General features: G+C 44.9%; 2 protein-coding genes across 6 annotated transcripts in view; both read left to right on the top strand.

Annotated features, from left to right (window-relative positions):
- The window catches only part of LOC139380632 (probable G-protein coupled receptor 156), a 35,932-nt gene extending 22,289 nt beyond the window's left edge, over positions 1-13,643 (top strand). For 2 of the 5 annotated variants that reach the window (XM_071123519.1, XM_071123520.1), the window contains exons 3-9: positions 8,778-8,905; positions 9,452-9,587; positions 9,671-9,781; positions 9,880-10,101; positions 10,234-10,470; positions 10,886-11,044; positions 11,365-13,643. In XM_071123519.1, the coding sequence (XP_070979620.1) occupies positions 8,778-8,905; positions 9,452-9,587; positions 9,671-9,781; positions 9,880-10,101; positions 10,234-10,470; positions 10,886-11,044; positions 11,365-12,783 (2,412 nt within the window). In that variant the 3' untranslated portion in view covers positions 12,784-13,643. Of the gene's footprint in view, positions 1-6,042; positions 6,220-6,701; positions 8,539-8,777; positions 8,906-9,451; positions 9,588-9,670; positions 9,782-9,879; positions 10,102-10,233; positions 10,471-10,885; positions 11,056-11,364 lie in introns of those variants that run through there. The other 3 variants (XM_071123523.1, XM_071123522.1, XM_071123521.1) reach the window with 3 other exon arrangements.
- LOC139380634 (E3 ubiquitin-protein ligase TRIM39-like) lies at positions 3,618-6,219 on the top strand. The gene is made up of 2 exons (XM_071123524.1): positions 3,618-3,766; positions 4,021-6,219. Exon 2 carries the CDS (start codon positions 4,023-4,025, stop codon positions 5,556-5,558), a length of 1,536 nt encoding a protein of 511 aa, XP_070979625.1. The 5' UTR covers positions 3,618-3,766; positions 4,021-4,022; the 3' UTR covers positions 5,559-6,219.
- Positions 13,644-14,653: the final 1,010 nt, after the last annotated feature.

The following is a 14,653-nucleotide window of genomic DNA, read 5'->3' as shown; positions in this document are numbered from 1 at the left end:
GTTTGCATTGGGTTTTTCAGTACGTTTCTAATGTACTCGCCACCGAGTCTGTCACGACTTCCGCCGAAGTTGGCTCCCCTGCCTGTTCGGGCGGTGCTCGGCGGTCGTCGTCACCGTCCTACTAGCCGCTACCGATCCCTTTTTCGTTTGTCTGTTGGTTTTGTCTTATTAGGTTCACCTGTGCGTATTTTAGTTTAATTAGCTTCCCTATATGTAGTAGTTTGTCCCGCCCTTGTTTTGTGCAGGATTGTTTTTTGTTACTCTGTTGGATTGTGGTTTTTTCATGTGTGTATTCTCCGGACTGCTTGGTCCTGTGTTTGGGCTGGTCTGTTCTATGCGCCCTGTATGTTGGCATGACCGTTTTTTGGCCAGAGAATCAATCACGATATACTGAACCCTGCTCTCTGCGCCTGATTCCAACCCACCACTACTAGTATCCCGTGACAGAGTCTAACAATTAACTTCAGTACATGACTGGTCTCTCTTTTACCCCATGATTTTGCGTAACCACCTCACTGCAATGCCCTTCTTGCTCATGAACTAACATTTAAAAGGTAATTTTAGATTTGGTAACCCCAATGCTGGCGCTTGACACAATTGCTTTTTTAAAACTCTACAATTACAATTGTTTCCAATATTAACTACACTCTAATTTCTCGTGAGGACCCCTCCTACCCTTTGTCAATTCTGTAAAGCTATTTCAGAATAAAATGGAATGAAGTGTATCACCAAATTAAAACCCCAATGTTTTTCTGAGCTTGCGAGGACTGTTTGGCCGTGCCAATTGTAATTTGTTATCTTTTATAGTCCATTGCCCTTGCATTTTTCAAAGATTATCCAAACCCAAAATCGGTTCTACCCCAGCTACCATAAATACTGAGCCCAGTATTGTTACTGGACCCATTGTACACAACATGGGTAGTAATTGCATAGTTTTAGATTCTGTCCCTGTTAACCCACTGAACATAATGGTTTTCCGCCATACATTTAGCCAATTTGACGACCTCACAGAGGCCAAATAAACCTATGCGTTACTCCCAACTCCGGCCGCTTTCAGGAGTGCTTGCTGTTGCTCACTAGTCAGTGAATAAAATGTCTGCGCAGTCTTACTTAGTTACCCTGCAATAGTCGTTTTGATGGTGGGTTTCAACCCTGCCAGCAAAGCGAGGTACATATTCCCGCATCTTGATTCAAATGATCTGCTAGTGCCAGATTACTGCCCAATACATCTTCCATCCTATCAATGTACTCATGTACCCAGTCCTTTTTATGCTGAGTACATCTGCTAGTTTTGGTTCTATCGGTTTCGCTTTTCTGTTGATAGAACGCTAACATCAAAACGCCAGTTTATTGAGATTTTTATTTTGTATTTTATGTCATTGTGCCAACTCACAATAGCATCTCAGAATTCTTTATTAGATTGAAATTTTCCGTCAACGGGGAAGCTGCCCAATTTGATCAATTTTGCAAAAAATGCTCCATATTCAAGCCAAATTGGTAAATTGCTCATGCGTCTCTTTCAGCTCCTCTATGGCTTTGTTAAACTTTTTTTCCTCTAGCCCCCCCTTTAAAGGGAGGATCGGGGCCGTCGGTCGCCATTTCAATAGTTATTATTCTGACGCTGTTATGCGGAGTGGAACAGGGAAACCCAAGAGCAGACTCAGATGAGGAGACTAGGATCAAGTAACCAAGATATTTATTGAAACACAGGGGGAAGATGGAGTGCAGGCCAGGGGAAGCTCGGGCGGGTTGCAGGAAACCCGGTGCGGAGGCTGAGGCTGGAGCAAGAGGTGTTGGGACAGGGTAAGCAGGTCCTGAGGGGAATCCAAGGGAGCAGTAGAGTGGGTAATCCAGGGCAGAGTAGCAGGATGAGGAGACATGAGACTGGAGACAGGAACCTGAGTCAGAGCGGGCAGAACTGTGGCAGAGCGGAAAACCGTGTCAGGCAAGGAAAACAGGCACAACAGGATCTAAATAGTGACAAACGGCTACAAACGTAGACTGACTGAGCAGAGATTACGATCTGGCAGTGGAAGTGGCAGGATTGAGTATTTGTAGAGGTCTTGATTATGGAACATGTTGCAGCTGGTGGGGATCTGCTCTGACTCCAGCACACCTGTCTCTGCCTACACAATCACACACACAGAGAGAGAGGGATAGGGAGAGGGAGAGGGAGAGAGCACTGGGGGAGTGGCGGCAGGTCAAGGAGACACAGGATGAGCAGTAGAGGGCATGGCAGGAGCAGATGTAACAGGCGCTTCTCCCGACGGTGTCTAGGGTGTTTAGATTTCCTCACCCACGGCTCTAATACACAACAATTTAAACTATTTTTCCAGGTAGTGATACCCACTTCCCGGAGAATACTTACAGTATAGGTGCTTAATCTCCATATACTATGTCTACTATGTCATACACTATATCTCCATACACTATGCAGGTAATAACGAATGATTAAACAGACATGTCATAGGTATGGCCACTTCCCCCGACCCTCCTAAGGGACTTCCACCCCCTAGTCTAATCTTCTGGTGGACAGAGTGCCTAGTCGAATCTTTTGGTGGCTAAACCCCCCCATAGGGGCCCCAACCCCTAGGTCTATCAGTAGTAGATACAGTGGGTCTACTGAATAAACTCAGGCTTTCCAGATCTGTATCCTTTCATTTGTATTCAAATCTCGTCTCCTCAAGATGTCAGAATGAGTAGTAACAGGTAGGAAATTTGCCTACCTTGTTTTTATGTGCTGGCTCCTGTTCTACTGATTTGAACTCTCCAGTTCAACTATAAATATTGGTTAATCCTGTCAACATTGGCAACTGTTAGGTTCTGTAGAAAACTCACGGGCGACTAGAAAAAGCTCAAACCAAGTTTATTCAACCACTGAGTCATAAAGCTGCAAAGACAACATACAAGTCCCACAAGCACATCTTCATTTCTTCCAAATAGGCGGAGTCATTCCATATCATCTCCTATCTAAGATAGACACTCCTTCTCTGTATTTAGGCAGAAACAGAGGAGCTTCCTCTTACTGGTATTGTCATGGCCATGCCTAAGACTAAGGCCCTCGTGGGCGTGAAAATGTGCATGTGTGTGAGATAGGACTATAATCAGATAGTCTTTGGGGTGGACACCTGTGGCCCCCCTCCCAGCAGTGTCTTCTCTCTTCATCTGTTGACCTTAACTTGAGTTGAGTTCCATATCCTTCATGGTCCTGTTTCCTCAGAAACTAGTCTGCCTGATCAATAACTGAAAGTAGACTGTTGCCCTTTGCCTCCCTCCTTAGGAACATTCATATTCAGCAGTAACATATACGAACAGAATATGAACTTTATGCACTTCCCCTTTTCTCACTCAGTAACTTTCCACGTCACTCAGTAACTTTCCACATACCTAGTTCCTGTTTACCCTTCCTTGACCCCTAACATACACATTCCTTACACGTGTAAAGTAATCAATAAGTTCTAGTATGGTAACATGAATAAGTATATTTCAAGCTAGAATCCAACAGAATGTTCTTAATGTCTTGTACACTCGGTGTAGGAAGATCTGCTCCTTTAAGTGATGGAGAAGAAAGCTCAAAGTCTTTCAATATGGTGTTGGGAGGAGCCTGTTGATGAAATGAAACTAAACAGCAGAGCTGAATGTTGAGGACCTGAAGACACTTTCTCCTTATACATTTTTCTGAACACTTGCCAGTCCCCTGGACTCAGTCTTACTTTGGGATTCAAGAGGGGAAAAAAAGATAATTCAACAACACACATCATCTCAGGTAAGAAGAGATAGAGAAAATCTTTGAATTTTTGTATTTTATTGTAGCTTCTCTTCTATGTAGTGTGTTTGACGTTTATTTTTGTTAAAGAGTATGTTTAGAAACGATAGCATTCAAGAATTGAAAATAATTGAAAATACATAAGCATACATAAGCATAATAAATACATAAGCATAATTCTGGTGTGAATGCCAAGATAACACAGATTGTTGATTCATTCAGGAAAGTTGATTTCATTTTCTGTTTGTTCCCAGGCATGGCATCAGCTAACAATCCACAGTCTGAAATGCAGTTAATATGCAGTATATGTGAGGAGGTGCTCAAGAAACCAGTCACAACCCCATGTGGGCACAACTTCTGCATGGATTGTATCAGAAAATACTGGAAAAACAATGTCCTGTGCCAGTGTCCACAGTGCAAGGAGAAATTATCTAACATATCTGAGCTACAAGTCAATACTCAATTATCTAAAATGGTTGATGAGTTCTGGAATCCATTTGTGGTAAATAACACAAGCCCCCAGGACCAATGCCTGGACCATCCTAGAGAGGTGTCCCATGATATCTGTGTTGGGAGGGAGGTCAAGGCTGTGAATTCTTCTTTTGAGGCCTCTTACTGTGAGACTCCCCTGAAGCCCAATCAGAGAGTCACAACCTTGAGGAGACAACAGCATGTAGAGAATCCTGAAGAACATATGTGTGAGAGGCATGGGAGATGTCTGGAGTTCAAGACCGACTACAATACCCACAACACTCTCCCTCTTAAAGTGGAAACCAGAAAGAATAATGTACAGTTAGGAAAGGCTGAAGTGCAGCAGATGATTCAGGGCAGACAGCAGAAGGTTATTGAGATCAGAAATAGTCTACAATCTAGCGGAATAAATGCAGAGCAAGAGGTAGAGAACAGTTGTCAGATCTTTAGAGCTTTAATGCGCTCCATTGAAAGAAGCCAGGCTGAACTCATTCAGGTGATTTCGGAAAAGCAAAAGGAAACTAAAAGACTGGCTGAAGGGCTCATTAAAGAGCTGGAGCAGGAAATCACTGACCTAAAACTCCTCCAGAGCTCACCATCCCTGTGCACCTCTCCACCCACCAAGGACTGGTCTGAGATCAGGGTTCAGAGTATTGAGAATGTCGGCATGGTGAGGAAAGCTGTGAAGAGAGCTGGCTCTCAGTTTGAAGACACACTGAAGAGTGAATTGAAGAGGTTGTGTGAGGCTGAGCTCAAGGTTATTCAGCAGTGGTCAGTGGATGTAACTCTGGACCCTGATACAGCTCATCCCAATCTCACTCTCTCTGAAGATGTGAAACAACTTAGACATCCCGGTAGACGACAAAACTACCCTGGCAATCCAGAGAGGTTCTTCTATATTGCCAGCATCCTGGGAAAGGAAGGCTACTCCTCAGGAAGATTCTACTACGAGGTGCAGGTGAAGGGAAATACTCTCTGGAGTGTAGGAGTGGCCAGAGAGTCCATTAAAAGAACGATTCATGTAGCAAAGCCTGAGAATGGACTCTGGACTATCCAGCAGGGGAAAGGGAACGTCTACAGGGCCTGCACCACTGACCCTACCCCCCTCTCCCTGAGTGAGAAGCCCCAGAAGGTGGGGGTCTATGTGGACTATGAAGATGGTGAGGTCTCCTTTTACAATGCCCAGGCCAGGTCTCATATCTACTCATTTACCGATTGTTCCTTCACTGAGAAACTTTACCCGTACTTCAACCTTGGGGTTTGTGGCATTGACAAAATGTCAGCACCGTTGATCATCTCTCATGTGAGCCAATCAGATTAAGATTTAACTCGTATCGATTAAATTCTAAAGTAAACTGAACATTCCATGCATTGATTTATATTGAATATTTAGAGAGGTATATATTGTATCTTACCAGGAAATTTAGAATCACGTTTGCTGGACTGTATTGTGATGTCCTTTACGATTGTATGATGACATACTGAAAATGCAGCTCATTACTAATCCTGCCCCAATATGTCTCTGTATCTAATTTATGTGGATACTTGTGGATACTTTATTTTTTATTTTTATGTGGATACTCTGAAATGTGCATACTTTTTTCAATGGCTTTTGTTATTTGGGCAGGTCCTCAAATAATCTTCTGGGCTACAGCACAATAAAAGCTTTGTGAACTCCTACATAATATGAACAGGAAGTGTGAATGTATTAGATACATGGCAACCATAATACATGGTTCAGCTGAGAGAGTCCTGTCATGTGAAGGGTTAATTCAGCCATGTACTGTTCCTTTAAGAGCAGCTGCATTTCAGCTTAGCAGTAAGGGACGGGGACAAGCCATGGTAATGTCACCTTCTAAAATGAGACTCGACTAGAGAACTTTGTGCTTTAGCATGACAAAATCCCCTCACAAATCTCTCTACACAGCCTAATAGAGTACAAAATAAATCGTCTTTGACTTGCTGTTCTTCTGAAGACAGAGGTGAGTGGAGGTTCTTTCATTTGTGCTGTGTTGTCTGTTGTGCTAGGTTGTTTATTCAAGTTTCAACACCTGTCCCTCTCAGCCCAGTTATAAATAGAATCAAGGGGAAGAATACAGTTATATATATATTTTATTTTATTGTATTGTATTTACTGTGTTATACAGGAGGCTTGATTTAGAGACAGATTGAATTTGACAGGTGAAGATGTCATCACTGTCCCTTTTAATTTCTTTATCTGTTGGGCTGTATTAGACTTCTCATCATATGTTTATAAATGCATATTTCTGAATGAAATATAAAATCATATGATTGGTACCATTGGCTACATGTATTGAGAAAGCTATTTGGGTGTGCTGTAACTGCATAGAGCTCGGTGGTCTACTGTAAGCTAGAAAAAAACATTCCAGTAAAGAAATTCCAAGGTCGAGAGCCAACTGATTCCATGAAGTCCCATGTGGTTTATTTTTGGATCTCTTCCCAGACCCAGACATGGCTTCCGCCAGCAGCCTGCTGTCCGAGGATCAGTTCCTGTGCCCCATCTGTCTAGACGTGTTCACCAGCCCAATCACCACCCCGTGTGGACACAACTTCTGCAAGGACTGCATACATGGCTACTGGCATATCACCAGCCCGTGCCAGTGTCCCATGTGTAAGCAGAAATTCAGCAGAAGACCTGAGCTCAAAGTCAATACTTTCATAGCTGAGATGGCCGATCAGTTCAGAAGGTCAGTTGAAATTAGGGCTACTGCTACTAGTACACAGTACCAACCCCAAGCAGCCCAACCTGGAGAAGTGCCCTGTGACGTCTGCACTGGGAGGAAAGTCAAGGCCTTGAAGTCCTGCCTGGAGTGTCTGGCCTCTTACTGTGAGACTCACCTAGATCCTCACCATATACTGGCCACCTTCAAGAAACACAATCTGATTGAGCCTGTGATTAACATAGAGGACAGAGTGTGTAAGCGGCACCAGAAAATTCTGGAGCTGTTCTGTAGAAGTGACCAGACGTACATGTGTCAGGTTTGCACTGAGAAAAGACATAAGAAACACAATGTTGTCCCTTTGGAGGAAGAAAGCAGAGAGAGGAGGGCTCAGCTGGGGAATATGGAAGATGTAATGCAGCAGATGATTCAGGGTCGACTGCAGAAAGTGAAGGAGATCAAACACACAGTACAATCAGGCAAAATAAATGCAGAGAGAGAGATTAGGGAGAGCTTGCAGGTCTTCACTGCTCTGGTGCGCTCCATTCAGAGAAGCCAGGCTGAGCTCATTGAGGTGATTGAAGAGAAGCAGAAGGCAGCAGAGAGTCGGGCTGAAGGGCTCATTAAAGAGCTGGAGCAGGAAATCACAGAGCTAAAGAGGAGAAGCACTGGGGTGAAGCAGCTCTCACTCACTGAGGACCACCTCCACCTCATCCATAGCTTCCCATTCCTGTGCACCCCTCCACCCGCCAAGGACTGGTCTGACATCAGAGTTCAAAGTGTTGTGTACGTAGGAACAGTGAGGAGAGCTGTGAGGAGAGCTGGATCCCAGTTTGAGGAGACACTGAAGAATGAAGTGAAAAGATTATGTGAAACAGAACTTACAAGAACTCAGCAGTGTGCCGTGGATGTGACGCTTGACCCTGATACAGCTCACCCTAAACTTATCCTCTCTGACAACGGTAAACAAGTGGCCCACGGCAATACAGCGCTGAACCTCCCTGACAACCCCGAGAGGTTTTACCCTGGTATCAGTGTCCTGGGGAGGGAGGGCTTCTCCTCAGGGAGGTTCTACTACGAGGTGCAGGTGAAGGGGAAGACAGAGTGGGACATAGGAGTGGGGAGAGAATCTGTCAACAAGAAAGGAGGGAATACCCTAAACCCTGAACATGGCTACTGGACAGTAGGCCTGAGGAACAGGACTGAATACTGGGCTCTGACGACCCCTCCTGTCCCCCTGCCACTGGTCGATAAGCCCCAGAGGGTGGGGGTGTACGTGGACTGGGAAGGGGGGCAGGTGTCCTTTTACGATGTGGATTCCAGATCTCATATCTACTCGTTCACCGGTTACATCTTCGCAGAGAGACTGTATGCATACTTCAACCCCCGAAAGAATAACGGTGGAGTCAACTCAGCGCCATTGGTGATCTCTCCTGTCAGTGACGTTACCTCCTCACCTTAACCGTTCACCTATCACCTCTTCTTAGAATAGGACACTGAGTGTTGTGTCAGTTTTATTTGTTAAAGAAGCTTGTGCCACAATATATTTTCTCTATCTCTTGTATTGTGTGGTTGATTTAATAAAGATATAATTCATATTAATAAAGGTTCATAAAAGTTGTCTGTTTCTGTGCCTTGGGCTTGCAAATTAGTATGCAATATATTTAAGAGGCGATACAAAAACAAAAGGTTTTGGGCATACTCCAATCATTCCAGAATGCAAATGATAGCAACTAAACCACATTCAATACTCTTAACATGATCAACACATACACACAAACACAAAGTTACTGTATTTACTCAAGTGTTTCCCATTAGTGTATATATTCTAATTGAAATGTGATTGACATCTACTGTAGATGGGAGTGGAGCTGCAGAGGCAGTCTCTCTCCCCGGTGCTCTGTGCAGTGGTCTGGACTATTCTCTCCTGTGGCATCCTGCTGGCATTCTGCTTCCTGCTCTTTACCCTGCGCTTCAAGAACAACAGGTATACACATAAACACACTAAAGTGCCTTCAGAAAGTATTCAACTCCCTTGACTTTTTCCACATTTTGTTGCGTTACAAAGTGTGATTATAATGGATTTAATTGGATTTAACAACTAAAACTATATAAAAAAAAGATATATACACACTTATTTTTATATATATATATATATATATATATATATATATATATATATATATGTATATATATAGAAGTTTTTGCTCAAAACTTTGGGGGAAAATTAAATCACCTGAGGGCCGAATTTGGCTTTGGGCCGCCTATTGGGAACCCTGCTGTACAGGCTTCCTTCTTTTCACTCTGTCATTCAGCTTTGACACTTTGACATTATGGGATATTGTGTGTAGATTAGTGACCAAAATAAATCTGAATTGAATCCATTTTAAATTCAGGCTGTAACACAACAAAATGTGGAAAAAGGCAATACTTTGAATACTTTCTGAAAGCACTATAAAAGCATATGTACATGCTCAAATCGATACACAGACGTGAACATTCTAACTTGTGTATGTTCCTCTCTCTGTCTCAGGATAGTGAAGATGTCTAGTCCTAACCTCAATGTGCTAACTCTGTGTGGGAGTGTCCTCACCTACAGCAGTGGATTCCTATTTGCTTTTGAGGAACGCACCCACCTACAAGGGGGAGGAGTGAGAGCTATACTACAGGTAAGAACCCACACACATTGGTCTAACGGTGCCGTGCCGTGTGATATTATGGGATGTCCTGATGTTATTGTGGTGTATCCTAGGCCAGGATCTGGATGTTTTGTATCGGCAGCACTCTGGTATTTGGGCCCATCTTGGGGAAAACATGGCGGCTGTACAGAGTATTCACCCAACGCGTGCCTGACAAGAGAGTGGTAAGCAGGCTGCTGCTCTCACTGTCTCTCTGGTTGAAGTGAGTAGTAGAGTGGGTGTGTTGCACGGTGTATTACTGAATTCTGTGTGCATGTTTCAGATCATCAGAGACATCCAGTTGATGGGCTTGGTAGCTCTGTTGATTCTGCTGGACCTGCTGGTTCTGACCGCCTGGAGTCTAACCGACCCGGTCAAATGTGCTCGGTCCATTGGGGCTATGGTCAAGGTGGTGGAGAGAGAATTGTCCTACTCTCTGTCTCAGCTGGACTCCTGTTCTTCTCTCTATTCAGACCTGTGGGTTATCCTCCTCGCTATGATGAAGGTAGAGCATACAACTGGGAGAAAGGCTCAGATAAACATGAGAGCACATTTTAGCTGTTTCCTCTGAGTTTGTGTTGGTTTGTCATGGTAAACATGTCATGAACGTTATGTGGTTGTGTTGCGCTCTCTCCAGGGTGGCCTGCTCCTATATGGGACCTACCTGGCCGGTCTGACCAGCAACGTCAGCCTCCCTCCGGTCAACCAGTCCCCCACCATCATGACCGCGGTCAGCCTGGTCACCCTTTCCACGGTGGTTGCAGTCCCAGTGTCGCAGTTCCTGCAGGCCTGGCCTAACGTGGTCTATAGCGTGGTAGCTGGAGCCATCTTCATCTGTACCCTCGCCACCAACTGTATGCTGTTTGTACCTCAGGTGAGAGAGACAGTTGGCACACATCACTAAAATACATTTATGACAGGCCCAATTCGAGTGGCTACATGAGTGTTTCCCATACCTCACCGTAGTGTGTGCGTGTTAACAAGGCTGTGTGACTCATACAAACACACACATTGATCCATGAGTCAACACGCTACAGCCTCCGCCAACAAGTTAATGACTCCCCGTAAGTAACTGGTGGTGAGCTGATGCTTTGATACAGGAATGCATCCTGGACGGAAATAAAGGAAGTACTTGAACAATGAGCAACACACGCACCTGGAGATTCAAGGGTATGCTCAAAGACTGGCACATTTGTCTGACAGTTATCTGACTATCCATCACAATCCCCTTCTTCCTCTCCCCTCTCCCCTCTTTCCCCTTTCCACCCCTCTTGGTCCCCTCTTCCCAGTTAACCCAGTGGCGTCGGTTTGAGGAGGAGCAAAACAGCCTTAGCCAGATGGCGAAGTACTTCAGCAGCCCCAGTAAGAGTGTCCACTCTGTCTACAGCCAGGATGAAGTCTACTATCTCCTGGGAGAGAACAACTCTATGAAGAGGCTCCTCAATGAGGTAGTCAGTGTGTAGGCTATGTATTACTTTAACCCTCACTCACCCCCTAACGGTTATAAAAGGTAGTGAAATACTCTCCTTACTGACTAAAATGGTCCCTACATGGTCCTGTACTCAGAATAATCTCTGTGACCCCTCAACACTATAGTATATACCTAAACGTGTTTACTTTGTATTCTGAATACCCTTCTACTCATCACCAACTTCACCTATTACCTTTAACCCGACACCAATCTTTAGGTTAGCCTTTAACCTGACTCTTGTTGTTGATGTTTTTTGTTTTGAAGGGGATTTAAAAGTTTGTTGTTGTCATTTGGCAGAAGAATGCTGTAATTGACAGTCTGCAGGAGCAGGTGAACAATGCCAAAGACAAGCTATTGCGCCTCATGTCCAATACCCACTCTCACGAGGATCAGGAAATGGACTCTTCTACCACCAACCTCCACTCCTCCTCCACCCAGACCACAGTGGTGCCGTCCGACTGCTTTCCAACTCCCCTGCCACAGAGAGACGTAGCAGAACCTACCCTCTCTTCTCCTCCTTTCTCTCTACCTCCTCTATCTTCTCCTCCCCCTCCTGCCCTCTCTTTTCCCCCAGGGGATTGTGTGAGTGTTAAACCGTGCAGTGTAGAGTTTGGCCCATACATCCAGGGTTCAGAGATGGAGACAGAGGCAGGGGGTTGTAAGATTGAGGGGACTGTGTCCCAGCAGCAGTGTGGAGTGGAAAGGTCTCACCTCCCAGTCTCCCCTCAGCCCTCTGTTTCTTCCAAGACAGGAGTCAGAACACCAGGGGAGATGGGAGGGACACAAACCACACCCTCCTGTCAGTCAAACTATGTCACTTCCTCATCTACTCTCCCCCTGGTGGGTTTGGCCCCAGCTCAGTCGGAACCGTCAGGTTGCCATGGCGATACCACATCTCCGTGGATGGCAGGTGTCAGGCAGGCAGGGTTTGTGAGCAGTGAGCAGCTGCAGGAGATACTCCAGGAACTGAGCGTGGACACTGTTATGGAAACGGCCCTCCGCTCACCAAATCACAGCAGGGGGTTCAGGAGACCCTCTCAGCCCTCCTCGACCAATCCCTCTGTCCTCTCTCCTCTCTCCTTCTGCACTCCTCATTCCCCCAATCACCCTCTCCTCTTCCACTACCCCAGTATCTCCCCCTACGTAATGAGGAAACGCAGACCTCCGTTCCATTCCCCCAGAGGAGGGCCTCCGCCCTGTTACTACCCAGGCTCCAAGCCTCCTGGTTGGGGAAGGAGGAGGGACACGGGGCTCTCACAACCAGACAAGCACCCCTCAAAAACACAACCTCTGCTCAATCCTGTCGCCACAGAGACTAATCTTCTCCGCCCCGACGACAGTGATGGAGAAGAAGGCGTAGAGGCGTGGCATAGGATAAGAAACAGCTGCGGGAGGCGCGGCTCAAGGCGGGAGCACCGGCCACCACCCCTTCGAAAATGCCCTCCAGATGGTGACGGGGGAGGTGAGGGAGGGCCAGACAGAGACCATGGCAGGGACTCGTATGGTTACTGGGACTCAGACTCCAGCAGCTTGGCTGACTACTCCTACTACCATCGTCCCTACTGCGACGCCTGCCTGCAACACGGCTCATACCCCTCCAGCGACAGCTCTTCCTCAGACTCCTCGGACAGTGAGTATGGCGGCTTCACCAGCCTCTGCCGCTCCACACATCCGGTGGTCAACTTCAAGGAGGACCTCAAACCGACCTTCGTATGAGCCTGCCTGGTACCTAGACTGAACCGGTGCTGCGGAAGAATCATTCAAGTCAAACTGTGTTGTAATTTACTTTCAATGGCCAGTTCACGGCAGAACAATTGAGTTTACACACTGTTGTAACACTATTTAGAAGTGGTAAATTGAGCAAGAACTAATGCTAGAAAAGCTTGCCTGATTTTGAATTCAACAATTTATCTTCCTTATGTATGTGTGGAGTACGAGTACCCTAGCAACACATTACCTCACAGCAATCACATTAAAGGCTTTTTAATTGGTTGCAAGTGCTTTAGAAATGGGACCAATATGGAGAAAGTCAATCAATGGGTTGAGTTTGCTGTATGATGATTGGGATCTGATTTTAATTTATCGACTTTGTCTTTAACTTATTGCACTGACTGCCATTGTCTCTAGGTCATGTTAAAGAAAATGTATATTTGTAGCTAAACAAGATACAATATTTAGATCATATAGATTGTTGCATGTTACAAAAAAAAACCACTGGATTTTATTGATCTGTTACCACCTCTTTTAACCCCCTTACCTTGAATAGAGCCCACCAGGGATGTATGCAGTCACCATTGTAAAGAATACCATTATAACCATTTTGTCTGAGTTTTTATGATCTTTATGCTTTGGTTTACCTTGTTATACATCAAAACCCCTCAATAACATTGGTCATGTTATTGATTTGAGTGTTATGTGTGTGTGGCGTGCATGTGTGTGTGCACAATGTACTGTATTCATTGCATTTTATTTGGAGGCTCTGCCTCCAATTCTATCAATTGTAATTCTCTGTGAGCTGATTGATTATTAAATTACCTATTGACCTTTGCCTTCCAGTCTCCTCTGGTCCCAATTCACCCAGTCTGCCTGTAGATTACTTCTGTCTCCCTCTTCTGGCTCTCAATGCTTCTCATAAGAGGATGCAACTCTATTCATTTTCAGAATGAATGAGTTTACATAATTAGATTTTTTTCTCTGGTGTTAATGATACAGTATGTACCGAAGACGCCGGGAGTCGGGAAGCAGGTGCAATCGGTGAGTTTAATAGGAACGAACATAGAGTAAATACAAAAACAAGAGTAGCGTCTAAACATGAAAACAAACAATACTGCCTGATGGGTGATACAACGGGGGAGCGGGAGTAGACGTGACACAGTAACTGCATAGTATAAAAGCTGATTTGCTACTGTGTGCTGTACCTTATAGACTTTTGTAAGCGCTCTAAACTCATAAATCCAATGCTAAACAGTGAAAATGCCACCATAAGACTGTTCCCTGTTGGATTATTTGGCACTGAACTAGCTCATTAGACCATTAAGAATTAATAAATAACATTCTTTATGTTGCATAATTCCCTTATAACACCAACCTGAGATAGACAAAAGAGCAAAACATTTTGAGAAGTAGTGCTTTTTCTCTCCCATTCAATCATCTCTCTCCGTTCTTTCCTTAAGGCTCTTTCATCCCAGTTTGTCTTTAATACACTGATTTTGTGTGTGTGTGTGTGTGTGTGTGTGTGTGTGTGTGTGTATGTGTATGTGTATGTGTATGTGTATGTGTGTGTGTGTGTGTGTGTGTGTGTGTGTGTGTGTGTGTGTGTGTGTGTGTGTGTGTGTGCTCCCGCGCCCCGGGAAGTGTTTGCTTAAAGAGAAAGCAGCATCTCCCATTATTTCTGCACCACTGCCTCTGTTTCTGATGCTGGTCTTCTTTATCCTGCGTCATCACTGCTGAAAGATCACCCCGGGAAAAAATCTCCCTTTGATACAGCATCCTCAGATGAACATAAAATACATAAAAGAGTACAAATAAACAGCACATAAGCCCCTTTAACTTCTTAGACAGTAGATGACTTGGGTAGGGTTCTCCT

This window comes from Oncorhynchus clarkii, chromosome 22 (assembly GCF_045791955.1).
Source record: "Oncorhynchus clarkii lewisi isolate Uvic-CL-2024 chromosome 22, UVic_Ocla_1.0, whole genome shotgun sequence".
Classification (NCBI taxonomy): Eukaryota; Metazoa; Chordata; class Actinopteri; order Salmoniformes; family Salmonidae; genus Oncorhynchus; species Oncorhynchus clarkii.
The sequence above is the reverse complement of the archived record's forward strand: the minus strand, read 5'-3'. Positions and strand labels throughout refer to the sequence as shown.

What these genes read in the sequence shown, in the direction of transcription:
- LOC139380634 (XM_071123524.1), top strand. Translation starts at nt 4,023, where the DNA reads ATGGCATCAGCTAACAATCCACAGTCTGAAATGCAGTTAATATGCAGT.